The sequence below is a fragment of the Pelecanus crispus genome, chromosome 1 (assembly GCF_030463565.1).
Source record: "Pelecanus crispus isolate bPelCri1 chromosome 1, bPelCri1.pri, whole genome shotgun sequence".
NCBI lineage: Eukaryota > Metazoa > Chordata > Aves > Pelecaniformes > Pelecanidae > Pelecanus > Pelecanus crispus.
In genome coordinates, this window is record NC_134643.1 from 11,803,672 (window position 1) to 11,830,868 (window position 27,197).

The 27,197-nt window shown below is 38.3% G+C and overlaps 1 protein-coding gene across 6 annotated transcripts in view; it reads left to right on the plus strand.

The window, feature by feature from the left end:
- Positions 1-27,197, plus strand: part of CACNA2D1 (calcium voltage-gated channel auxiliary subunit alpha2delta 1) — a 451,440-nt gene that overhangs the window by 315,834 nt on the left and 108,409 nt on the right. For all 6 annotated transcript variants that reach the window (XM_075713027.1, XM_075713021.1, XM_075712994.1 and 3 more), the window contains exons 7-10: positions 377-508; positions 22,214-22,283; positions 23,094-23,144; positions 24,005-24,104. In XM_075713027.1, coding sequence (XP_075569142.1) covers positions 377-508; positions 22,214-22,283; positions 23,094-23,144; positions 24,005-24,104 — 353 coding nt within the window. The remainder of the gene's footprint in view (positions 1-376; positions 509-22,213; positions 22,284-23,093; positions 23,145-24,004; positions 24,105-27,197) is intronic.

The window sequence follows — 27,197 nt, forward strand, 5'->3', positions numbered from 1 at the left end:
TTGTTGATGTCATTCTGAGAGGTCTTATAGAGTGTGCTCTGATTAGTAGAAACATCAACTTTATAGGCTTGCATTTACTTTTCTATAGCTGGGAAGTGCAACTGAAGTGACAACTCAGAAACAAAATATTTGTAGGAGATAATGACTATGCAAATAAGCCAGTAGTCATTGTATAGAAATAATGCAATGGGAAGAAATCATGAGGAACTTAGAGAAAATTCCCAAGGAAGAGGAGTGTGTTTCTTTAAATTTACTGTGTTGATTGGTCAAATGAAATGTTATTACTTTCTGCAATAGTTCAGTTTGCTTTTTGTAGTCAGTGCTGCTTGTGTTAAGATGTAACTTTGTAATACCAAATATGTTTTGTCTTTGACAGCAACAATAGTGTTAAATGAACTCAACTGGACTGCAGCGCTCGATGATGTATTCAAGCGGAACAGAGAAGAAGACCCTACTTTATTATGGCAGGTTTTTGGTAGTGCAACTGGCCTCGCTAGGTATTACCCAGGTAATTACAGTCTCCTAAAGAACTGTCCTATGCCACATATTGCCTTAAAAATATTCTGAATTATTTACAAGCAATAAAAGATAACTAAAGATTACTTTCTTACATACATGGGCTTTCTGTATATCAGAAATAACTCTGTGAAATTATTCTGTCATAAAGCTGGTATGAGGTGGAAGAAACTGGGGGTGAAACATGTAACTAGTATTTTTTACAGTCGGAGGAGCGGAAGATGATGTCCTTTGAAAAGCTGTACAGTTAAATTTTATTTATGTATTGTTTGCTATGTGTTATGTAAAGAATCAGTTGAATATTTGCCAGTGAGATTTTTGTACATGTCTAGTTTTAAAAATAGTGACTTGGTGACTAGACAGATAATCTTATGGTTAAAGTCAGTAAAAATATGATTGCACCATGCTATGTTTGTGTCCTGCAGAATCCACGATCTCTGACAGTTATGTCTTTGCTATTAGAGCTAAGGTCAATGAATACAACTTGATTACTTCAACCAGCATTGATTCCACCTGTCGAAGAATCCCATTACTGGATCACAGTAATTAATTTAAATAGATGTATATTTTGCTGAATTGAGATCATCAGTAGCCTTAATTTGATTTTTGATGTGTGCTAGCTAATGGAAAGGCTTGTTTTATAGCAAGGCATACTGCCTGTGCTGCTGCTGTTCTTGCTAAGTGATGCTGCTTATCAATGACAGAATGATGTGTCCACTACGCACAAAACAATTGTGTGCAGTGTCTTGTCTCTTGCCTACAACTGGTTAAGGAAGAACTTTGATATCCTTTCTCTTCTGTTTGTACAAGATTGTTGGTGTTTCTGAGGGTGAAAGGGATTATTCTAAAGCTGTTACTGTATCATTAGCACAATTGCTAGCACAGGCAGAGAAACAGCCTTAGGCTAGTTTACAGAAAGAAATATTTCATAGCACTTGAATCCTGTTTGTTTTGTCATGCTAGGTGCTGATTAAATAAATACAGTGAGATGTTGCAGAAAAAATAATATTGGAAATGCTAATTTCACATTTCTTTTCTTTCCAAGTGTTGTCTTTAAATGCTTTTGGGATCTATTAGTACTGTGTTTGGGGTCACCATTTGTTACCACTTACTATATAGTGATGTTTTCCAAGTGCTAAAAAAGAAGTGTTTCTTAAATATATCTCTGTGGCAATCTCTAGGAAATTAATTTTAAAGTGTAAGATTGTCTTATATACTGAAAAAATATACTTATGTCTAGCTAACCTGTCTACTCCAGTTGTTTACCAACAAATTTGTTTACATCAAAGTTGTTTACATCAGCAATAAAAGGAGAGCCAAGGAGGATCTCCATTCTTTGCTGGATGTGGGGGGGAACATTGTCACCGAGGACAAGGAAAAGGCTGAAGTACTTAACGCCTTCTTTGCCTCTGTGTTCAACAGCCAGACCGGTCATCCCCAGGGTTCTCAGGCCCTTGAGCAAGAGGATAGGGATAGGGACCAGAATGGAGCCCTCATAGTCCAGGAGGAAGCAGTTAATGACCTGCTATGCCACCTGGACGCTCACAAGTCTATGGGGCCGGATGGGATCCACCCAAGAGTACTGAGGGAGCTGGCAGAGGAGCTTGCCAAGCCACTTTCCATCCTCTATCAACAGTCCTGGTTAACAGGGGAGGTCCCTGATGACTGGAGGCTTGCCAATGTGACGCCCATCTACAAGAAGGGCCGGAAGGAGGACCCAGGGAACTACAGGCCTGTCAGCCTGACCTCGGTGCCGGGGAAGATTATGGAGAGGTTCATCTTGAGCGAACTCCACAGGCAAGTACAGGTCAACCAGGGGATCAGGCCCAGCCAGCATGGGTTCATGAAAGGCAGGTCCTGCTTGACCAACCTGATCTCCTTCTATGACCTGGTGACCCGCCTGGTAGATGATAGAAAGGCTGTGGATGTCATCTACCTCGACTTTAGCAAAGCTTTTGACACCGTCTCGCATAATATCCTCCTCGGGAAGCTGGCAGCTCACGGCTTAGACAGGCATACTCTTCGCTGGGTAAAGAACTGGTTGGGTGGCCGAGCCCAGAGAGTAGTGATAAATGGTGTTAAGTCCAGTTGGCGGCCGGTCACGAGCGGTGTTCCCCAGGGCTCTGTTTTAGGGCCAGTCTTGTTCAATATCTTTATCAATGATCTGGATGAGGGGATCGAGTGCACCCTCAGTAAGTTTGCATACGACACCAAATTGGGTGGGAGTGTCGATCTGCTCGAGGGTAGGATGGCCCTGCAGAGGGACCTGGACAGACTGGATCGATGGGCCGTGGCCAACTGTATGAGGTTCAACAAGGCCAAGTGCCGGGTCCTGCACTTCGGTCACAACAACCCCATGCAACGCTACAGGCTTGGGGAGGAGTGGCTGGAAAGCTGCCTGGCCGAAAAGGACCTGGGGGTGTTAGTAGATAGCCGGCTGAACATGAGCCAGCAGTGTGCCCAGGTGGCCAAGAAGGGCAACAGCATCCTGGCTTGTGTCAGGAATAGTGTGGCCAGCAGGAGCAGGGAGGTGATTGTCCCCCTGTACTCGGCGCTGGTGAGGCCGCACCTGGAATACTGTGTCCAGTTTTGGGCCCCTCAATACAAGAAAGACATTGAGGTGCTGGAGCGTGTTCAGAGGCGGGCAACGAAGCTGGTGAAGGGTCTGGAGAACAAGTCTTATGAGGAGCGGCTGAGGGAACTGGGGTTGTTTAGCCTGGAGAAGAGGAGGCTGAGGGGAGACCTTATCGCTCTCTACAACTACCTGAAAGGAGGTTGTAGTGAGGTGGGTGTTGGTCTCTTCTCCCAAGTAGCTAGCGATAGGACAAGAGGAAATGGGCTTAAGCTGCGCCAGGGGAGGTTTAGACTGGAAATTAGGAAAAATTTCTTTACGGAAAGGGTGGTCAGGCATTGGAACAGGCTGCCCAGAGAGGTGGTGGAGTCACCATCCCTGGAGGCGTTTAAAAAACGGGTAGATGTGGCACTTCGGGATATGGTTTAGTCTGGTCTACCCTTGATTAGTCTAGAGTGGGCTTGGTAGTGTAGGTTAATGGTTGGACTGGATGATCTTAAAGGTCTTTTCCAACCTAGATGATTCTATGATTCTATGATTCTATGAAAACACAGGAGCCTCAGAATCTACGTATTCTTCCTTAGAAAACCTCTATAAAATGAAAGAAGCTTGTTTTCCCTATTTTTCAGGTGGATATGTTGCTTGTATATACTCCATCTAAACACAAATTTATATATTTTTTATATATATTTTTTGAGACCCCACCTGGAGTACTGTGTCCAGCTCTGGAGTCCTCAGCACAGGAAAGACATGGAGCTCTTGAAGCAGATCCAGAGGAGGGCCACAAAAATGCTCAGAGGGCTGGAACACCTCTGCTGTGAAGAAAGGCTGAGAGTTGGGGTTGTTCAGCTTGGAGAAGAGAAGGCTGCAGGGAGACCTTATTGCAGCCCTTCAATACATAAAGGGGGCTTATATGAAAGATGGGGACAGGCTTTTTAGCAGGGCCTGTTGTGATAGGACAAGGGGTAATGGTTTTAAACTAAAAGAGGGTAGATTTAGGCTAGATATAAGGAAGAAATTTTTTACAATGAGGGTGGTGAAACACTGGAACAGGTTGCCCAGAGAGGTGGTAGATGCCTCATCCCTGGAAACCTTCAAGGTCAGGTTGGATGGGGCTCTGAGCAACCTGATCTATTTGAAGATGTCTCTCTTCACTGCAGGGAGGTTGGACTAGATGAGCTTTAAAGATCCCTTCCAACCCAAACTATTCTAGAATTCTATGATTTAGTATAAAACTCAGATCCTCACACCTTGTACTTATTCCATAGCTAAGTGCCTAAGTCCTTATTAGCTGTCTAGTCCTGTCAGAACTTGACCTCAAAAAATCCTGGGTAATTCCCCAGTTCCTAGATTTTACACACACACATGCACAGAGTAACCTGGAGCAGTCTGACAGTCCCTAAGTTGTATATACATTGTTTTGTGCATCTTCTCCTTCTCACTTCCTTCCATTTATAGCTCAAATGGATAATCCCTTTGGGTTTTAGATTTTTAGAATAGGTCTTTGCGCAAGTTTGTCCATCTTTCTCTTTTTGTAAACTCTGCCTAAGTTTGCAGAGACCTATCTGACACACACAAGTGTTCTCAAAATGAAATCCAGTTTCATATACTGGAGTGGATGCTTTTCACATTTGCTTTTTGAAAATTATATTATAAATTGGAAAACGTTGCTTCATTATATTGGCCTTAGGTAAGCCTGCTTCAAAATGATAAATTTCTCCATAGTGATGATATTTGTGAAAGAATTTGGAAGTACCAAAAACTAAAATTAAAATGCATAAATAAGTCTGCTCATTATTAGCTGAAATACATCCACTCAGTCTTTTCTCCCTTAAAAAGAATCGATCTTTGGTACCTTTAAGCTATAGAGGGTGTCTTCAATCACAGGTTTCTTGAACTAATGTTTTTATCTGATAGTATCCCACTGCCTTGGGTAATGGGCTAGACAGTACATCACTTCTGTCCTAAGTAGGCTCTTAGGCTGTCCTTGTCACCATAGTAACCAGCACCATGAAGGGATCTTTCTATGAGTGACCCCATGGGTGGAAAGTATGTGTGAAATAGAAGATTATTTTTCTATTACATATATCCCCTTGTTTCCTACATATATTCTATTTTTGGTACTGTTGTACACTCCTCTAGCATCACATATATGATTTCATATAATTTTCAACTGTGCTTTGTCTGCCTCTTTGGTACATTTGTGTTCCCTTGCCTCTATTAAGAGGACAAGACAGCTTCCTTCTGACTATGGCCTAGGTTGATACACATGCTATTTAGACCAGTTCCTTTCCTTTGACCTTCTTCTTTATACACTATAATAAATGCTATTAGGCTTAGATACAATAGTAATTAGGTGCAGTAGAATAAGAATAGGAAACTCTATTTTATGAAAATAGCTAACAGCATCAGGTAGAGGAAGTAATGGTACCGAAGTATCTGCTTCCTTTAATGTTATGACATAATTAGTCCATCAAATGTTCCTTATGCAAAATGTCATTTTTACTGAGGAGAAAACTACATTCTATGTGGTGTTACCTTTGGTTTTCTTTTGAAGAAGAAAATATGTAATCCAGGCAAGCCAGATTTAGGAAGATATCTGTGTAGATGGATAGATGCAGATGTGCAAGAAAACTAAGTATTAGAAATATATACATAAGCACACATATATGTTGATATATGCAGTGATAGCAGAGCCAGTGCCAGGCACAAAAGCGAACTGTACGGCCACTTCCTATGTTTACCTTATAAGACGTCCCAATAGAAACATTAGACACTGCCTTGAAGTCAACTTCTCTCTTTATAGATTAATACATTACTTGCTTCATTTTGTTTATTAACCATTTTTCCCTAGAAAATACTCTGTTCAGCTTTCATTCTCATATAGATAGACAGAAATGGCAGAGAAAAGCCAAATATACAGGATACGTCCATAGGTCTTAAACCGATTTTTTTCACCTCCTTCAGTTAGGGTTTTAATCAGCTTGATTTAAAGAGTCAGTATGAGTCTCCTCATACTGAACTTTTTCTTCTTTGCATTATTTAAGAAAGTATTTCTTTCCTAAAATAATTTTAAAGATTAGTGAGGGTACTTAGTGTCCACATTTTTATTAGTTTCAGTGGCAGCTTATTTGTGAAGAGAAATGCTATGCTCTATTACTGTGCTGGCAACCATCCATTTTGATATGAAAATGCTAAGAGCAATTTTGAGATTTCTATTAGCTTTCTATTAGATTTCTGTTCTATGAGCTCTGAACAACTCAAGAGTAAGTAAACAGTAGTTTAATAAAAGAGCTCAGAAGAATAAGCAAATAAAGTGAATGGAACTTTTAGGAAGGATGTAATATATACTCATTCTTACATTTAAAGTTATGTATCACAAATTAGTCTTTCTTTCAAGAGATGGTTTCAGCATTGTAAGAATGCATTGTCCTTTTTACATGCATTTATGAGTTGTATCAGAATCAAGACAGGAATCTGTCTTCAGGTGGTGAAGATACCTGATACAATTCTCAATTTAAAAGGGAGGTATATAAGAGGTGGAAGCAAGGACAGGTGACCTGGGAGGAATATAGAGACACTGTCCAAGCATGTAGAAACATGGTCAGAAAAGCCAAACCCACTTGGAGTTGAAACTGGCGAGGAATATGAAGGACAACAAGAAGAGCTTCTACAGGAACATCAGCAGCAAAAGAAAGACTAAGTAAAATATGAAATTGCTGCAGAATGTGGGCCTGCTGCTCCCTGCTGGGCAGAGGACTTGTTGACAAAAGGCACGGAAAAGGCCAAGGTACTCATTACCTCAGTTCTTAACTCTTAAGACCACCCCTCACTAATTGCAGGCCTGTGCAATCAGAAGGAAATTCTGGAGCAAGGACGACTTGCCCTCAGTGGAGGAGGATCAGGTTAAAGAACATTTAAAGAAACTTGACATGCACAAGTCCTTGTGAATGGTATGCACCCATGAGTATTAAGGGGACTGGTGGATGTCATTGCAAGGCCATCCTTGATCATCATTGAAAGGTCATGGAAACTGGGAGGGGCTCCTGAGGTTCCTTCTTTCCTGAGGAAACAAGTGTCACTTCTATCTTCACGAAGAGCAGGAAGGAGGATCTGGGGAACTACAGGGTGTCAGACATACCTTAGTCTCTGGGAAGGTGATGCAGCAAGTCCTCCTGGAAACTATTTTGAAGCATAGTAAGGACAAGAAGGTGATTGGCAGTGGTCAGCATGGGTGAAAGGGGAAATCATGCCTGATTAACCTGATAACTGTCTATAATGAGATGACAGACTTGGTGGATGAGGGAAAAGCAGTGATGTTATTTGTCTTGACTTCAAGAGGAAGTCTTTTGACACTATTTCCCTTAACATCCTCATAGACAAACTGATGAAGTGTGCAGCTTAGATACATAGACAGTGAGGTGGACTGAAAACTGTCTGAACTGCTCTTCTCAAAGGGTTATGAGAAGTGGCATGAAGTCCAGGCAGAGGCCAGCCAAAATTTATGTACCCCAGGATTCAATAATGGGGCCAATGCTATTCATCATCTTCATTACTGATCTGGATGATGGAACAGGGCTCACCCTCAGCAAGTCTGTAGATGGTACAAAGCTGTGAGTGGCTGATACACAAGATGGTTGTACTGCCATTCAGAGTGACCTCAAGAGGCTGGAGAATTGAACTGACAGGAATCTCATAAAGTTCAACAAAGGAAAATGCTAAGTTCTGCATGTGGTAGAGGAATAACTGCAGGTACTAGTACCTGCAGGCAGCTGACTAGCTGGAACACAGGTTTAGAGAAAAAAAAAATGGGGGTCCTGATGGACAAGTTGGACATGGACAATGACAGCCTGGGCTGCATTAGGCAGAACATTTCTAGCAAGTAGAGGGAGGTGGTCATTCTCCTTGACTCAGCACTGGTGAGACACACCTGGAGTGAAAGATCCAGTTCTAGACTCCCCAGTACAAGAGAAACAGGGACTTACTGAAAGGTCACAAAGATTATTAAGGACTTGGAGCATCTGTCATATGAGGAGAGGCTGAGAGAGTTTGCTTTCAGCCTGGAGAAGACAAGGCTCAGAGGGAGCATACAGGTGTGTATAAATAGCTGATAGGGAGGGTGAGCAGTCTCCATCATAGGAGAGTTTTCCTTTTTACTCTGTGTTTTCCCCCACTTCCAAGAGAAAACTTGGAAAAACTGGCTTAGAAATCTTAATAATGTCATTTAGAACAAGAGAAACAACAACATCCTCTGTAACTGTATTCATAAAACGTCTAGTTGTGTTTGCAGCATCTGTCCATGTAGAGAGTTTCCAAGAGTACCAGCACTGCTGGGCTGCTATGGAAAGCACAGCTGATAGATTAGCCAGGGGAAAGGTACTCATCCACATGGAGAAACCCTTTCAGCTTACTTCCAGTCTTACTCTGTTTTGTAGAATTACTGTCAGTTCAGAAGTAACAGTGTACTCAGTGCTTGTTTTATGAAGCAGGGTGTTATTTATTTATTTATTTATTTATTTATTTATTTATTTTTCTTCAGTACAAATACTAACATGTGGAAGAGACAAGGTTAAAACAGTTGGACATATTGAGACCTCCTGGTGCACACGGTGCTTGTGCTGGGGTCAGCTTCACGTGTCACCCTGACAAGTCTATATCGACAAGGCAGCTCTGAGGTTAGGCCAGGAAGTCCCTGAGTCAGGGTTGGGATCAGCAATGTACAACATGGTGCACAGACATCCACACAATGTAGCCTGGGCAAGGAACAAGCGCTGGATTTTAAATGAAGCTCCCAAGCCAAGAGGCTGAGACTCCCAGGAGATTTCTTGCAGCTTCTTGTCCCTCCCCTCTTCCCACATCAGTAATCCCAGGTTACATTTCTGCACCATGCAAACGTGGGCTTGAACATAGGCAGCAATCACCTAGGAGGCTGCAGAGCCTGCTGGTGCATGTAGGGCCCTTCATTTTTAAGGAACAGACTGATTTTATCTGAAGAAATAAGCATATTTGCATGAGGCCACAATTTATTCCATAATCTCTTCTGCTTTCCCTTAATAATTTCCATCTTGCTCAAAAAGGAAATAATATTTGCTGAAACAAAGTAGCACCAGACAACTTCCTTCTGCTCAGAAACTAAATTGCATTCGTGACCTTATTAATTGAGGATGAAAAGAAGTCTTGTGTTCATGTGCACCCATCAGTGCAAAAACTAGGTACAAACCACGCAGTTGTTGTTTGTAAACAATCTGAAAATTATTACTCTGGATGTAATGCAGTTAGCTTGCAAGTACCTTGGATTCTGCATGATGAAAATTTCCTATTTGAATTACAATTGGCCAGTTCACCTGTCATCAACACAGAGCTACTACTAACACATTGAAAATGTGAAATCTTACAAGTTTGATATACAATGTACGGTTGCCCAAAATTTGGATATTATCTGAGCATTTAATTTTTTTTACATTTAATAATTCTTAACAATAGTTAAAACATGTTAAAATTGTTAAAATAAGTTGGCAGACTGACTGGTGAAATTGTCAAGTCATTGAAATCAAATGGCTCAGACATTTTAAGTGAGTTTTTTCACAGCCAACTGTAATGCCTCAGTCTTCATGTTACAAGCATATCATTACCAGAGGCATTTTTGCTCTAGACTTAGCCTTGTAAGCAGTACGTACAGAAACCTTTGTGACCAATATGCAGGTAAATAAAACATTCTCATGAAGCTATAGGGGAGGGATTTCTGTTGTTTAAGCTTTTGTTATTAAACTTAATTTCACAGCAAGAAGATACAATGTGATGGATGAGATCAGATTCAGTAAAATTAAATTCAAGCTGCATTGAAATGTGGGAATTAAAAACAAACAAACAAAAAAAGTAAAAATATGAACAGTTTTAAATATCCATGCGCCAGAATGTAACTGAAATCAGCATTTCAGTTGCTTTGTTTGTATCGACAAGCCTGACCAGAAAAGCCAGACCCAGACATAAAGGCATGTAGTGAATTTGTACTGTGTTCTGGTAGACATGATGCTGTTTTGTGCACGGTCCTGTCTGACCTGCAGCCACAGGGACCTTGGGGTCACTGTCCTCCACTACTCTCCAGTGATGCTCAGAGGCTGTCTTGAGTCATCTCAGAAGACAAGGAATCTCAATTTACATGGTGGCATTTTGGGGAATTAGTTACAGCTTCTTTTCTTCTTTTCAACAGGAAATCACAATCAGCTTTTCCAAGTGTCTCCCATCTCACTTGTATGAGAAAACCCTTCCTGTTTCTTAATGTTCAGTTTGCAAACAGAATTTTAGCTGAGTTGTGTGCAGAAAGGAAGATGGGACTGGACATATAAATAACTTCTTTCCTTTCCTTTTTGTTTTTGTCTGAGGGCTCAGTTGTCTTGAATGCATGTTTTCAATTCTAGTTTCTTTACAAAATCCACCAGGTTTAAAATATTTGTAGAAGTTTCCAGCCTTTGTCATGCAAGGGAATAGTTTTCCATTATTTATGTATAACTCAAGAGTAAGACTCAGTTTTCACTACCATGAAAGAAAGCTGAAGTGTATTTTGTGGTTTGTTTTTTTTCAAGTAAACCCTCCTGAAATTTGATATTATGGAATGCTGGAAGGCAAATTTTTGGAAACAGTAAACAAAATCAGAAGATTTTGTATTTTATTGGAAAAACTGTGAGCCTCCATGTTTAAAATTTGGATTCTCTGTGAGATGGCAAGAGAGCACAAGTTGAAGCACCTTCTCAGTAGTACTAGTAGATGTATATCTTCCTGCCTAATTTTTGAGTTTATACTTCTAATTCTAGAAACTGGTATTAACTTTTAGGATGTTATTTTAAGATGACACTTGCCTAATTCTTGTCCAGACATAGGGTTTCAACAGCTTTTGATTCAAATTTAAAGCACTAATCTGACAGCATTTTAGCAAGATCATTGAAATTACCAATTCGTTCCAATCCAATTGAAACTTGCAAAGACATAAAATCGCAAATATCACAACATAGTATTTTAATACCCAAAACTTTCATTTCTGGAATGCTTTAAAAGAAAAGGGGAAATATGGTCATCCTCAGAGCATAAGATACTCCAAATAGACAGCTGAAATGGATGAATATTCTGGAAGGATGTATTTCATTCACCAGATATGGACTACCTAATACAGAATATCTGATGCCTTTCTAAAAGCTAAGCATAAGTGACAATAATCACACAATCACAGAATGATTGAAGAAGGAACCTCTGGAAGTCACCTGGGCCAACCCTCCTGCTCAAGCAAGGCCACCTAGAATCTGTAATGTAGGTCAGTTTTTGAGGTTTTTTTTATAATACTGTTTCCAAAGAGATTTGTCTTTGGTGGCTGGAGTTTGAAAAATCAAACTTTTTTTTTTTTTTTTTTAATACTGAATTCGTTCCCTGTGGGCTTGCACATGTAAAGCTTCATTGACTCCATGTAGACAACAGAGTACTTTAATACAGATCAGACTGCATATTTAATTTATAATTAACCACAGAGCAATGGACAAATCTGTTACACACAAAAAAAATTAATTTAATTAAAATAGTTTAATATGGTTTGACAGATATTAAGTTACTTACATTTTGTGAGGCATCTACCCGCCTAATTTTACTGCTAGGTTTTAGAAAGCAGCTATCTGAAAGAGCAATTTAATATCAAATTTTTTGCAGGCTACTTGGAAGTGTAGGTACAAACCAACCAGTTCCTCTTTTAATCTTGAAATCCTTCTTAATTACAGAGGTAATGAGGATTATAATTGTTAATCAATGTTTCATTAAAATACTGCAATGTGAAGCATATTATTTTCACTGAGCAATTACTAATTAAACAAATTTAAAAAAACACTTTGTATTTACGTGCCTTTTGTGAGATGCCACCTCCCTCTCTGTTTTTTTCTTTTGGTAAGGGCAAGATCCTTAGTAAAGGATGCATTTTGTTTTGGACTGCAAACAGCAGATTTATTTGGAGTTAAATATGATATAGGAGGCTTTTTAGTTACAGCAATAAATATACTTAAGTAAGTTTGGCTGCAAAGGATTACTCAAATGAAAACATACTCTTGATTTAGAGGAATGTTGAGTAAAAAACCTGTTCAGCAACACCAACTCAGCTCTCTCAGGGAAGTATACTAAATAGTATTTGCCAAAGTTAATACTAGAAAGGGTAGTACTGATATGGATAGTTTCAGGTTCCAGTTAGTGGGTTTTATATTGCAATAACAGTAGCATGATGATGTATTTATAGATTCAGCGTCTTTTGTGAAGAAATGTTGACCTTAGACTTGGTGTGGCAGTATTTGGTCTGCAGTTTGCTGGAGGTGGCAATGTACACTTGGTCGAGGTCTGAAAAGTTGAGGCAATTGATAACAAAAATAAGACTGAAAAAGAAATACTGTCCTGTCCCCAGATGTTCCAAATCTTCCCATTTCCATCTGGAGATTTAACAAGGGCTTATGGGAAATTAAATTTAAAACTTGCTTTCCCAATACGGTATGTCTGGCAACTTCCACTCTCCTGAAGTGCTGCATAGCTCTGTGACTTCTCTCTGTTGGTTTCTTTTTCATAGAGGAAAAAGCAGCCTCCAGCCTGCAGCTCTGTGGCCCTTCTCTTATCATGTAGCCTACACACACGTATTTGCCATCTTCATTTGTCCTTACCCATGTTAGAGAAGAAGGGTGGGAAAACAAAAGAAATGGGTAGAGGAGGGCTTTGTTTTGGCTCTGCCCAGGCTCATACAACCATGTGAAAGCCAGTAAAATTGCTACAATGTCAACTTCTTAGGTGAACATTAGGAACTTCATAGTCATGGAGAGAGTATTTCCTAAGGACACTGACTCTTTGCTAGACTTCCAGGTGAACTAGACATGAAGTAGCATTTTGGGATGTTGGCAGTCCTGTTATTTATGGAGACATGGTTCTGTTTACTTGAGAAGTATTTAGCCCAAGTTGCAAAGTATCTGTGAAGTTCAAGTCCTTCTTAGCTAAATTAGTAGATACTGAACAAGATTGTAATTTTGGAACTGAAAGTCTACATAATCTTAATCCTTACTTTAAGCACATCTGATCAGGTCTTAATCATGCATACAGGTGTTTCTTAAGCTCATCTGCACCCTCAGCTTTAAAGGTATGTCTGTACTAGTAAACAGAACAAGTCAGAGTTTTATTAGCATCCTTTAGACAGCCCTACGGAGTGACTGAAGGGACAACACATCCTGGCAGCCTTTCCCAAGGGACAGCACTGGACCCTGTGGTTTTTTTAATTCTATACTACAAGGTTCTCCTGTCCTGTTCTAGGAGGCTTCATGTTCTCAAACACCCCTAGATTATTTTATGCTATACTGCAGGTCATATGTATACTGCATGGCATATAACACACAGCTTAATTTTCACCCCCAAAACACCTTCTGACAGGCAACAACTCAACCGTCACCTTCCTTCAGACATTTTAAACTAACCCCCCGCAGTGTGTCATAAGGCTGAAGAGATTCAGAGGGGACTCAAAGCCAAATGATTTGTAATGTGAAAATGAGAATAGTTCTCACCCTTGTTTTGTTTATCAGTAGAGACATAATTCTTTGTTGTCTACTAACTACAAGACAAATCATCTTTATTTGTGTAGCTGTATTCACTGGTTTCCTCAAGTTGACAGGCCCCCTAAGGCTTATTTAAGTGCTTACCTGTGTTGGTCCTAGTCCCATTTAGTATTGTATAGCATTTTCTTTCATCTTTCTCAGTAGGTCTCAAGGCATGGTTTAAAAGTAATAAAAATATCACTGTCTTCATTTTGCACATAACAGAAATGGCTATGGAGAGATAAAATGTCTTCTTCAGTGATCCTCTGAAGGTTAGGGATTCAAGCCAGGAATATGTGTAACAACCAAGTTTTTTAACATTCAGTGGTACTATTATATTCATTAACTTTTACTTAAATTCATAGCATTGTTTAAACATCAGCAGGTGTGTTAATCTTCTCAGGATCTTTGTAATATCAGTGCTGAAGAGTACAGCGGTAAGAACTGTTTTATTCTTCCTCTTTTTTACTGTAGATTAGCCTTGTATTTAGCCTTACTTTGTTTACCTAGATAATAAATGAGTATAATATGATGGGAAGTTTAATTAATTAGAGAAAAGTCTCTTTATATTACTCATGTCAGTTTTTTACTAGGATATTGAAATCTTCCTATGCAATTAGGGTTTACAAGGTGTTACATGGAGAGAAATTAACAGATAAAGAAAAGATAATGCTGCAGTGCTGATTATCCAGAAAAGTATTTTGTCCCTAAAGTCTTAAAATTTTGGGGTTAAAAATATGGATAGAGAAGAGCTAGTATTATCTATTCCCCTTCATAAAAAAAAAAAAAAATCTTGAAACTATTTCCAGATGTAGGTGAAGCAGGTCTCGCTCAGCTACTGGGGCATTCCCTACTTAGACAAATTAATAATGGAAGAGCTTTAAAAATCAATTTCTAATAAAATAAAATGGTATCTCTCCAAATGAAGGACTTGCTGTGCACAGCTGCTCTTGTGTTAACCATTAATGGCAACCAATAGTGTTGCAGCCATGATATTGAACTCTCCAAAGAAAGTCATTACTGAAGCAGATACTAAGAGACTAGAAAGCCTAAAAAATCCATACAAAATGAATCAAAAGCCTTGAAAACCTAAGAACTTCACCTCTTGTTACAAAAGGTTTTATATTTTATAGCTGTCAATTCCTGTTAACCACTCAACATTTAAAGGAGCCTTTAGAGTAAAACAAAACAAAACAAAACAAAGCAAAGCAAAAAGTAAAACACTTTCCCAGTAATGCAGCTTATAAAATATTTGTTACTGCAGTTACTGTGGATGTGGATAGTTCTACTTACTGCATTGACATAAGCCTCTTCGAGCATTGTTCACTTCCTTTTTTTGTTGACATCTGGGAGGAAAGGACATGGGCTGACATGATTTGGATCTAACCATACTTGTGGTACGGAAAATATTACAATATGTTTAATTGTGGCTTATTTTGCAAAACTGATGTGCTGAATGTTGTAGTTGTGCAAGCAGATCCACCCAGTTACAGGATAATGTGTTACTTCTAGTGAGTTAATGAAATTGCAGCTAGCAGCCCACCATACCTTCATGCTGAAGTTCCTACCATCTCCATGTTGCTATGATACAAATTTGAATCTCCTGAATTTGCTCTTATGGGAGGAAAAAAAACCAAGCCCCAAACCCAAAACAAAACCATCTTGTGGGTTCTGTACCTCTTCTCCTCACGCTCTAAGGATAGTCCTGCCCACTTTGAGGGAACGGTAGTTAGACCAGGTGAAACCAATGTGAGCAACACTTTTATTGAGGATGAAATTCAGTTTACACATGCAGAAGCAGAAATATTTGCCTCTGAACTGGGATAACACAGAGCCGTTTAAGAGATTAATTTTAAGTTGCACGATGCAGTATGTGTTACAGGTTCAAATCGCTTTCATTTCTTTTGGCATATTGGGATCAATAAAGCAATGGATTTGTTTACATATGGACTGTTCCCATATAAAACTCATTGCTGGACTGATTTGGGATGAAACTGAGCCCAGTATTGCTCATAACCACATAGCTAATGTTCTGTGAGATGATTATCCTCTCTTTTCTGTATGGTGATGATGCTATAAAAGTTACAGAGTACATTGCCATAAAGCTGTCTATGTTAGATTTTACATGAAGATAATTTGAGCTCTTGGCAATTTTAAGTCATAGAATCATACAATCATAGAATCACAGAATGCTTTGGGTTGGAAGGCACCTTTAGAGGTCATCTAGCCCAACCCCCTGCAGTGAGCAGGGACAGCTTTAACCAGATCAGATTGCTCAGAGCCCCATCCAACCTGGCCTGGAATGTTGCCAGGGATGGGGCCTCTACCACCTCTCTGGGCAACCTGTTCCAGTGCTTCAACACCCTCACCGTAAAAAATTTCTTTCTTATGTCTAGTCTAAAGCTATTCTTCTTTAGTTTAAATCCATTATTCCTTGTTCTGTCACAACAGGCCTTGCTAAAAAGATTGTCCCCATCCTTCCTGTAGGCCCCCTTTAAGTACTGGAAGGCTGCAATAAGGTCTCCTCACAGCCTTCTCTTCTCCAGGCTGAACAACCCCAACTCTCTCAGCCTGGCCTCATAGGAGAGGTGCTCCAGCCCTCGGGTCATTTTTGTGGCCCTCTTCTGGACCCGCTCCAGCAGGTCCATGTCTTTCTTGTGCTGAGGGCCCCAGAGCTGGACGCAGTGCTCCAGGTGGGGTCTCAGCAGAGCAGAGCAGAGAGGCAGAATCACCTCCCTTGACCTGCTGGCCACGCTGCTTTTGATGCAGCCCAGGATACAGTTGGCTTTCTGGGCTGCACACACACATTGTTGGCTCATGTCCAGCTTTTCATCCACCAGTACCCCCAAGTCCTTCTCCGCAGGGCTGCTCTCAATCCCTTCATCCCCCAGCCTGTACTGATATCGGGGGTTGCCCCGAGCCAGGTGCAGGACCTTGCACTTGGCCTTGTTGAACCTCATGAGGTTCACACAGGCCCACCTCTCCAGCTTGTCCAGGTCCCCCTGGATGACATCTCGTCATTCTGGCGTGTCAACCGCACCACTCAGCTTAGTGTCATCTGCAAACTTGCTGAGGGTGCACTCAATCCCACTCTCTATGTCATTGATGAAGATGTTAAATAGCACCGGTCCCAGTACAGACCCCTGAGGGACTCCACTTGTCACCGGTCTCCATGTGGACATCGAGCCATTGACCACGACCCCTGGATGCAACCAGAGTCATTATCTGAGTAAAATAGTGAAGTGGCTGTGTTCAGTCTTGACTGAACATTTTCTTTGGTAGCATGGAGCTGGTCAGGAACAATCTCTGTCTTGCGAGGGATAATATTAACCGGTTATTAATCCAAGGCATCATTATGATATAAGTATCCTGAGTTTTAAGTATAGTGGTGCAAAACACTTTATGATGATTGATGTTAAGCGTTATTAAAGTTACGGCTGTTTATTATTTTTAACTACCATGTCTCATCACTTTTCACCTTTTACTGAAAAAAACCTGAGGAATTCTGCAAAGGTGCTGCTACCACACCAAAATTCACATGACAACTTTCTGTGTAGTAAACTGAGGAATACCACATTTTCCAACTAGTGTGGGTTATCACATACCTGAATTAAGTCTTGCTTGCAAAAGTTAGGTAAAAGATGACAAGAAATACAAAATGAAACTAAAGGCAAAATATAAGCTGTAGGTTGCACCTTTGCTCCATCTGAGGAAGACTTTACTGAATCTGGCACAGGGAATTGAATAGTCTGTGTTTATGGATGTTTAGAATATTCACATGAATGTTGATTTGAGAGATAGCAAGGTAAAAATCAGCTTGAACATATATTTGTTTGCCTAACCCAGTAAATTCTATGTTGAGGTTGACTACCTAGTAACTCTCTGAGATGGAAAGGTGTGAAGTTTGAGTCAGAATAAGATGGTGCTGTCTGGTATTTGATAACTGGCATTGTCTTGCTATCAGCTTTTAGCCTCTTTCCCCAAATGTGCTGCAGGGTTGTAAAGCTGTTAATAATTCATCTGTGCCTCTCTGTTTCTTGCACATGCATACCTAACCAATAGAGCAGGGCAGATGAGGCCTCATTCAGCAAGACTTTCAGGAAGGCCTCCCTCATGACACTCACGTATGCCTCTGGAATCATTTCATGAATTAACAGTGGGCAGATGGAGCCAAGGTTTCCCTTTCCTGAGGAGTACTTTCATCTAGGCTTTACCTTGTGACAACCTCTGTACTGCATGAATTGATTTTGCGTGTAATCAATAAAACTGAGGATTTCAACCCTACATGTGCAGAAATAACAGAAGAGCATGCCTTACTCTTGCTTGAAATATAGCCAGGCTTATATCTCCATCATGCAAACAACAGAAGTGGGAGGGATATTGAATCCAATGAATAATTTATAAAATATCAAATCTGACCATATGCCAAAGAAGAAAACCATCAAAGAACGTGACTAAAGTCTAATGTATGCAACAGAAAACTGTGTAGTGTTGACATAGTTCAAAGATATTAGTGTGCAACAATGAAACACGGTGAGGCTGACTTCTTCAAGACATTCAGTGAGCCAGGTTTCAAGGCATCTGATTAAATTGCATATTTTAAATGATAGGTTATATAAATAAAACTGTAAATCTCAAAATCCTTGATCTTCAATTTCAGTGTGTTAGGAAAATGTGTAATCATCTTTTTGTGTGTTTCATTTTGCTTTCATCTTAGACCATATAATGGCTTTTGTCAGTGAGATGTCAGCCAGTTTCCCCAAATGGCTTTACAGCATGCTCTGTAAATGGACCAAGGCAATGCATGTGTTTTTCAGTGGTCTCCATCCCTCCTAATTATTTCCTATATAATTATAAATACATAACTATTTATTTTTGCATAGAGAGCATTTATCATCTTTTAAAAAATGATTTTTTAAAAGATGAAATCAGGGTCAATTAAAATTAGATCATTGGAGATCAATTGTCTTAAGGGAATTTCAGTTTCCTAGTAATAGCAATTTCAATAAGATCCTTAAATACTCAGAACATTACCAAAATCAGTGAATAGATTTGAGAACATTAAAAGCCATCTAAAATTAAAAGTTTTAATCCAGAGGGAGCTTAGGATGAATGAGTAATTTAGTCATGTTAATTCTTGAGGTTGAAGAGGGACTTTGGTGTGAATGAAATTTTAGATACTAAGGGCTGAGTCCTTATTTATGGTTAGCCATGCAGAGACTACTACTAGATATGTAAACTGCTGTCGAAAACATCATAAAGATCAATAGAACTAGTTTTCTCAGTAAACATTATATTTCTTAATTAGTGTTTGTATGATCCAGCACTCATTAATATCTGATGAAAAACTTTGTAGTCACAGCATAAACCCAGAAATATTTCCTCACATGGAAACTTCAGCATGTAGGTGCTTGCTATATTTGTCTCAACAGAAGGCTACATATTAATTAGGAAAAACAACCTTATTGACATGTGGCACAGAAAATACTGGTTTAATGGCATGCTAAGAAATAATGTTTTTAAAGACCTTCTCCAAATCTCTCTGAAGCTTCTGAAAATATTTCCAGGACTCTGGATACTGAAAGGGCCAAGCTAGTGAAAGAGATGTTGCAGAATTTAGCTGTTGTATTCACCGCTCAGTATATCTCCCAAAGTGAAAAACTGTAGGGGTTATCATTCACAGTAACCTCCAAAAGTAATAGATACACTGTAAGTAGTGTGCAGAGTGGTTTATTCAGAGTTTCTTTTGCGGGCTAAGGGTATAACTGGACCATTGTAATAGTTCATCATCTAGTTCTGGTGAATGTCTTCCCTTCCATTGTGCTCTTTAACTTGCTAATGTAGCCAGAAAGGGACAGTTTGAACTTTGTTGCAGTCCAGGAAGCTACTGAAAAACTATGGTAGAACTGAGTGCAAGGTTTAGTTGCTTGAATCTTAACAGAAGGACCTCCTCTGAAGAGTGATTTAGAAAGATTTGTTTTCAGATCCTTCATTTTGTTCTATCTCAACCAGAAGTTTTGAGCATTCTCTCCATAAAGAGAGGGAAAGAAAAGAAAAAAAAAATTAAAAAGCATTGTTCTGGTTTGTATTCCAGTTAAAAAAAAAAAAAAAAAAAACAAACAGCTTTTGTTATACAGAGCCTTTTCGTGCTTTTGGAATTATTAGGAAAAGTTTCAGGCATATCAGATTATATTATTTGGTGTTTCCTCACAAATTTAAATTAGCATTAATTTTGCCTCTTCATGTTTGTGAAAGATTTGCCACATTATATTTGGTCTAAAGGACCCAATTCTGAAGTTTGTTCTGTCTAGGCAACTAGTGTTGACCTCAAGGGAATTACGTGCTTACTTGTCAGGTGGTGTGACATTAACATACATTTGTAGCTCTCAGGTTTTGCAGAAAAATGTAGCTAGTTTATTTCTCGTATTGTCTTCTGTTGCACAAGCAAAATGTAATCTTAACCCATATTTCTGTAAATTTTAGTTCAGAATTTAGAAAAGTTAGATTGTAGTTCAAAATAATATGTGAAGTAAGATACACTATCATTTTCTTGAAGGTTATGATAGACAAATTGTAGCTAAATGTTCATGTGATGGTTTTCAGTAGATGTTATTTTGTGAGCCTTTAGAAAATTGATTACATTTTAAGTTAATACATATGTCAGTATTGGCTGTTATAGCAGAATATGATGATATTAGAAGCACTCTTCTTCAGCTCCTGTGTTTGAATTCTTTTTGAATCACCATACATTTACTTTGGAGAATGCAGTTAAGGAGTTGGACTTATCTTTTATTAAAAAAAAAATACCATTAAAAAAAGAAAATATTTAATTCACTTCTTAACGGAGATTGCTAAGAGTTATTGTCACACTAGCAGTGTAAATTACATTTTATCAGTTGTTTTTGAAAAAAATCTAGATGCATACATTCCGATAATTCTCAGTTTATGAAGACTGTCCAAGATATGGGTTGATTAAGAGGGACAGATTTGGTAGGGCACAGCCTTTTGTTGGATGTTAGTGGAAAGACTGAAAGTTTGAGCAAAGATATAGTAGTGTTGGTCAGTACCTTGATTTGTATTTGCTCTTTTACTTAAACTACTCATAACACAAACTGAAATGAGTACGTTGGACACAGATTTTGCAAGTCTCAGGGAATGAATTGCAAGGATGGATTTTCAGATGGAATTCTAATGGATGGGTTAGTCTGGACAGACACAAGAAGTCCATGATTGAACACGTACAAACCATGGCTTCAGGTTCATAAAAACTGGTGAGCTTAACCTGTGCATACCTAATTAATGATACTTAAGTTCCAAATTTGACATATACCAGTCTCAAAAATTCTATTCTCTCATTTCTGGAAATTTCAAAGACCCTTATCACTTTGGATTGGAAAGGACCTGTCTGGTGGTCTAGTCTTAGATCGTATAAAATACCGGTACAGAGTTTGAGATTCTTCTGGTGTGCAAAAATATGCAGTGTTTTCTGTGGCTGATAAATGTATACTGATAAGTGTCTTGTGGGTTATGCTCTGTTTAAATGTTCTGGTAGCTGATTTGCCAACTCAGGTTAAGGTCACTTAGGAAAGGGTTCATTCAGTCAAATAAAAAATAGGCAACCACTCTAAGCTGGTGGCTTCTTTTATATTCATGGATAGAGATGTGATAATTCTTCCCATTTGTCTTAGATGAATGCTTTTTCAGGAAGAATCCTGGAGCTGCCTATACCTTTCGTTATTTCCTACACAGAAAGATGATTAACATCAGGAAATAGTTCTCCCAGTGTTGTTGGCATACAGTGAGAGAGCAAATTGCAGAACATTATTTCATTTCATGTAACTTTTCACATTTTTATTTGTGTTCATTAAGCTGTCAAATGGTTTTGAAAGGCTCATTTTGTTTTTCAGTAAGGAAAAGATGCCTACCCTTGCTAAAAATTATGGTAAAACTTAAATTAAATGCTTGCAAAAGTTATTAATCTTAGTATTTTCTTTGCAGAGACATGAATATTTCCATCTCATTTTATTTTCAGAAGATACAATAATTTCATATTACTTTTCTAATTTGCATTTTTAGGTAAAGCTCTCGAGTCCGTGAATAATTTTTTAGATGTGTAGCTGAGCTTTAGATCAGCACAGTACTATTGTATACAACATTAATTAACTAATAAGTGTTTTTAAAATTAAGTACTTTCTTGTCCAAAAGAAAGTTATTTCATATTCTAACATACTTTGGTTGAAATTCTGGTTCCATTTAAGTCAATAGTCAATTATAGTCAGTAACTGTTTCTTCAACACAATTTGACCCTTTAAGGTCTTTATGTAGTTTTATTGCATTATATTATATGCTCATATATAGAGGAGTATACAGGTATTTCAAAAACAGATTACACAAATACACATTTTTTATCCATACCAAATGTTGATATTTATATAGTGCAACATCTGTGATTCTGATTCATAATACTGTTGCATTTAAAATACTTAGGTTAAAGTTTTTAATTTATTTTATACTTTTTTTTTTTCATTTTTAGCTTCCCCATGGGTAGATAAAAGTCGAACTCCAAACAAAATAGATCTGTATGATGTTCGCAGGAGACCATGGTAAGTTTTCTTATATAAGTGATGTATATACATTACTTACTTTCTAGACATGACTGTAAGGAGGATAACTATCAAATAGGTATAAGGCAATTAAAAACTTTGATTTTGTGCAAAATCAAAGGTAATTCAGGTTATTAGATTGAACCATTCTTCCAGACTTTTGCAAGTGTTTACAAATATGTCTCAGTGGTTTAGACTACCAAAAAAATCACTAGACTGGTAAAGGCAGAGAACAGTGGGATTGTTTCTCATGACTTTTTTCTCTGAACCTCTCAAGGCATAATGCATATTGATACTTGGATTCATACTAGTTGAATGTATTCTTTCAAAGGACGAAGTATTTTTCCCTAAGCTAGGCTGATGTAATAATTCATCTGTCATCAAGATCTTTAGCTTTGAAACAGCATTCATGTTTTTCAGTTATCACTATCTGAAAATAGTGAATTTTGATAAGCATATCCTACTTCCAGGCTTTCCTAATGCAGTTTGGACTTTGGTTTACTTAGAAGACACAGCAAGAGAGAAAATAATAGCACATGGTTTTCTACTTAGCTCAGTTGGTTAGCGCATGGTGCTAATAACACCAAGTTCACAGGTTCAATCCCTGCTTACTGCAGGGGGGCTGGGCTCGATGATCTCTTAAGGTCCCTTCCAACCCAAAGCATTCTATGATTCTATGATTCTACTAGCTACAACAGGAGGATTTTGTTGGTTCAGCTAGATTTAGTTTAGAGATTGCAGAGTGTCTTCCATCACATGCAAGAAATGTGTTTTCAAATTTGAGTCATTCGTACCCTTTATTCATTTCAGGTATATCCAAGGAGCTGCATCTCCCAAAGATATGCTTATTTTAGTTGATGCGTAAGTGTTATTCTGCTTTCAGCTTCTTAATTACTGAAGGAATCAATTGAAAATTTCTCATGTGCATAGCAAGATTTGTTGTAAAACACAAACCTAAAAACAAATTACTAGAAGCATTACAGTAGATTTAACCATGTTTTCATGAGCTTGAAAGATGAGAATGTATGCAGACTTCGTATGTTTTACCATACATATTTAAAAATTGCCAAGTTGGGTTACTATAAAACATTAATAGAAAGTGAGCAAAGAAATTCATAAAAACTCTCTCTTTGCCTTGGCAAGGCTTCCTTTGTTTAGCTAACATTGAGGGACTAAAGAAGGCATTGAACCTGATGTGTCAAACAGAGTGCTTTATGCTGAAAAAATTCTCAGTAAGAGAATTTGCATTTAATGCTTTTAATGTGGTGAAATGCTTTCTTATCAGCAGTGAGTTTTATCAACATTTGTTGTTTCTGCACTTCAGTTTAGGTTTTGCTTTGAATCAAACAAGCTGTCATTTGGGTATCTGAAAATCTAAAGGTGTAAAACTGTGTGTAGGAGTACAAAGGATTTAGATAATGCAACCAATGGGTTGAAGGTGGTAAACTCTCTCAGATTTCTTGAAATGAAAATGAAGGAATGAAGTACCATTTATTTCATCTGAGCCCCAGGACTGGGAATTTGAATGCCAGTTTTAGTCTTTATTTTTTGTTATAATGATGTAACAACATTAATGTTGAATTGGAGAATTCAGGAGAATTATTGACAATTTTAGTGTGAAAGTAGGTGAGAATGCTGATTGGTTCTCTGCATTTTCTTTGTACATTTTAAATAAAATTTGTTAAATTCAACTTTTCTAATATCTTGTGGATTTCTGTTAGGAGTGGGAGTGTCAGTGGATTGACGTTGAAGCTGATCCGCACCTCGGTCATTGAGATGTTAGAGACCTTGTCTGATGATGACTTTGTGAATGTAGTTTCAGTGAGTATCTCTTCTTTCCACAAAATTTGCATTGTCAAGAAAGCCATAAGTAAACTATTTTTAATGCCATATATGAGATATTTGAATATTAAGCTGCTAAGAGACTTAAAATATATTGCAAAATACCACATTTGACTTACTATTTTTTTGTAAAGTATAATGGAAGTCCTAGATTCGTTGCTATCTATACATTTGAGTGAAGGGCTAATTAGCTACAGTAAACAACAAAGGGGATAAAGCAAATGTCATTTAAATAAACTTCTGTGTAGCCAAATTCTCCTTTCCAATATATTATTCTTGTCTGTGTAGCACATGTTCTATTTGATTGGTATGTGCAAATTCTCTTGAAATAATTGGCGGTTCCCAGGCTTTATATTGTGGTATGAGATAAAATGATACAGAGAAGGTAGGGGGAAGTTTCTTCACCCAAACAGCAGACATTTGGGTTGCTTGTGTTAATTGATGCATGATGACAGATGTGCAGCCATACATCTGACCTGCCAAAGGGGTGTTCCTGAGTTCTGCAGTTAGCAATTTGGTGGGTAGCAAAGCAATTTTTCCCATAATAAGTAATGTAATAGAGAGGAGAATCCATGAAGGAACTTAAAAATGCACACAATTTATGCATACAGAGACAGCGTATGTGATGTGCAGGTCAGAGGGTTATTAGGATGGTTGGATTGTAAAGTTTGTCAAATGAAGGAGATGCTGCCTTCTTCGGGGCTGGCTTTTCAGTATCTGAGATCTTTCAGAACATGATCTGAAACTGTAGTACTACATGTAATTTCTACACTTCAAACTTGACTACCAGACTTAAAACTTCTGTTTCTATATAATAGAGTTTTTAAATAGTTCTTTAAAATAATTTTTGGGGTTGTTTTGAATGGCATTGTGGTCTTTCTAGTAGTTGCCTGGAAGTGCAAATTCCTGGTTTTCAAGAAAGCTGAAGGCAAAATAAAATAGATTTGGGGAGGAGGAAGATGGCATGAGCAACTTTCAGTTGTCAGGCTGATACCTTGGATGTCATGCTCTAGCCTTGGGCAAGACTTTTTTGGTTTTTATTAAGCTGTTGAACTGTAGAGCTTTGATTCTAAGGATTTAGGATGGGAACATTGACATGCTCTTAATGACAAGAGACAACCTGCGTGGTGGGTAACTCTGGAATGATTTTGGAGGCAATTGTCAGCTTCTACAGATGTGTTGTAGCCAGCCTGCAGGGAGAAAGACCTGAAATATCACTATCAGAAATCTCTTTGAACACCACTTATTGCTTCATCATTTGCTGTCAGTCTAGCTAGACCTTTCTTCAAGTAGTAGAGAGAAGCTTTTATTCATAATGGCATTTCCTTTGTTAAAATTTTTAATAGTGGATTAGACTGTTTTCTTTAGTCTAAATTGCAGTGAAAAAAGAAGAAACTAATTTTTTAATTATTGTTATTAAAGGAAATAAGCTTCTCTGTAATGACATTAGGGAGATGAAATCTTGTTAGGTTCACTGGTTTAAAAAACAAAATTCTAATCCTAAACTGCTAGAAATTGACTACTGTGTTCAGGGGAGCTGCGCCAGCTTTTGCCATTGGAAGATCTGGACCCCCACTACCTCTTGATTTACACAGCATTCCAAACTCTTTCCTTCATTTACTCCCACCTGACCAGAAACAGTGTATCGTAATGCTAAGTAATAAGTGATAGGATGAGAGGAAGCGGCCTCAAGTTTCATCAAGGGAGGTTTAGATCGGATATTAGGAAAGATTTCTTCACCAAAAGGGTTGTCAAGCACTGGAACAGGCTGCCCAAGGAACTGGTTGAGTCACCATCCCTGGAGGTATTTAAAAGAGGTGTAGATGTGGTGCTTAGGGACGTAGTTTAGTGGTGGACTTGGCAGCATTAGGTTTACAGTTGGACTCGAGGATCTTAAAGGTCTTTTCCAACCTAAATGATTCTATGATCATTATTCTTCACAGAATATTCCATAACAAAGAAGGCATGTTTAAAGCAAGTCCAACTCCAGTGCTTTCTTAATAAATCTAAACCCCAAAATATCAACTTAAACATTTTGTTCTAGGTTGAAGAAATGTAGATTTATTCAGCATGTTTCATGTTATTTCCTAAGGACATTTTCTCTTGAAGCATCCTGGTACTAGACATAATTGGTTAATTAAAAAGTCCAAAAAGCTAGGTGAAAATTTTCAGTGAATACAACATAATCGGATGGATGTATGAACACTAGCAATAACTGGGCATTACCTACATTTTTTCTTTCCCTCCTGGATCTTCTGGCCAAGAAAGCAACAGTTGTTTTATGGCTTGTTAACTTTAATAACAAGAGTGTTTAGTAATGACATTTTGAGTTAACTAGAGAGCTGTTTTACCACTAACCTCTGCCAAGATGTTGTCCCACAAAACCCATATATATGATGATTCATGCCCACAACTGAGAGACACGGATTTAAACTCATGCCAATCACTTCTACAAAGTGACAGGATGATTTAATCAACCGTGCCTGGTATATGAAGAAATCCTAGGGAACAAAAAGCTTAAAAGTAGATGTGTTAAAATACATTAGTTCTACTGATTTAATATAGTTCTTGCATTCATTTCCAGTGAAAAGAGGTTGAACAAACTATTAAGTCACGTAAAGACTGCCAGGGGTTAATATGTCATGATTTCCTCTGGGATTTGCATTTTTCTTATCTGAAGTGCTGTGCTTTGTTGCAGAAAGAAAACCTGCTGTTTGAAAGAGCTCAAATGTATGAGTAATACAGCTGTTTTCCCACTAATCCGGTTATATGCTTTGATAGCAGTAAGTGGTAGATGATAGGGGCAGCAATTCCATCCCAGCACGCTATGATTTAGTGACTTGGTTTCAAATGTTGACACAGAGAGTGTAATTTGTTTATGATTGTGGGGAGGCTGCAGGTTGCAGGAGAAATGTATTTCAACTTCAAATCTGTAGAGGTAGGGAAAACCACACAAAGGAAAAACCTCCCTTACAGCAACAGACATGTGAAAGGTGTGGTAAGACTGTTTAAAATCACTTAGCCTTTGTAAAAATCCAAACTACTATTTACTGTTTAGGAACTGGAAATTAA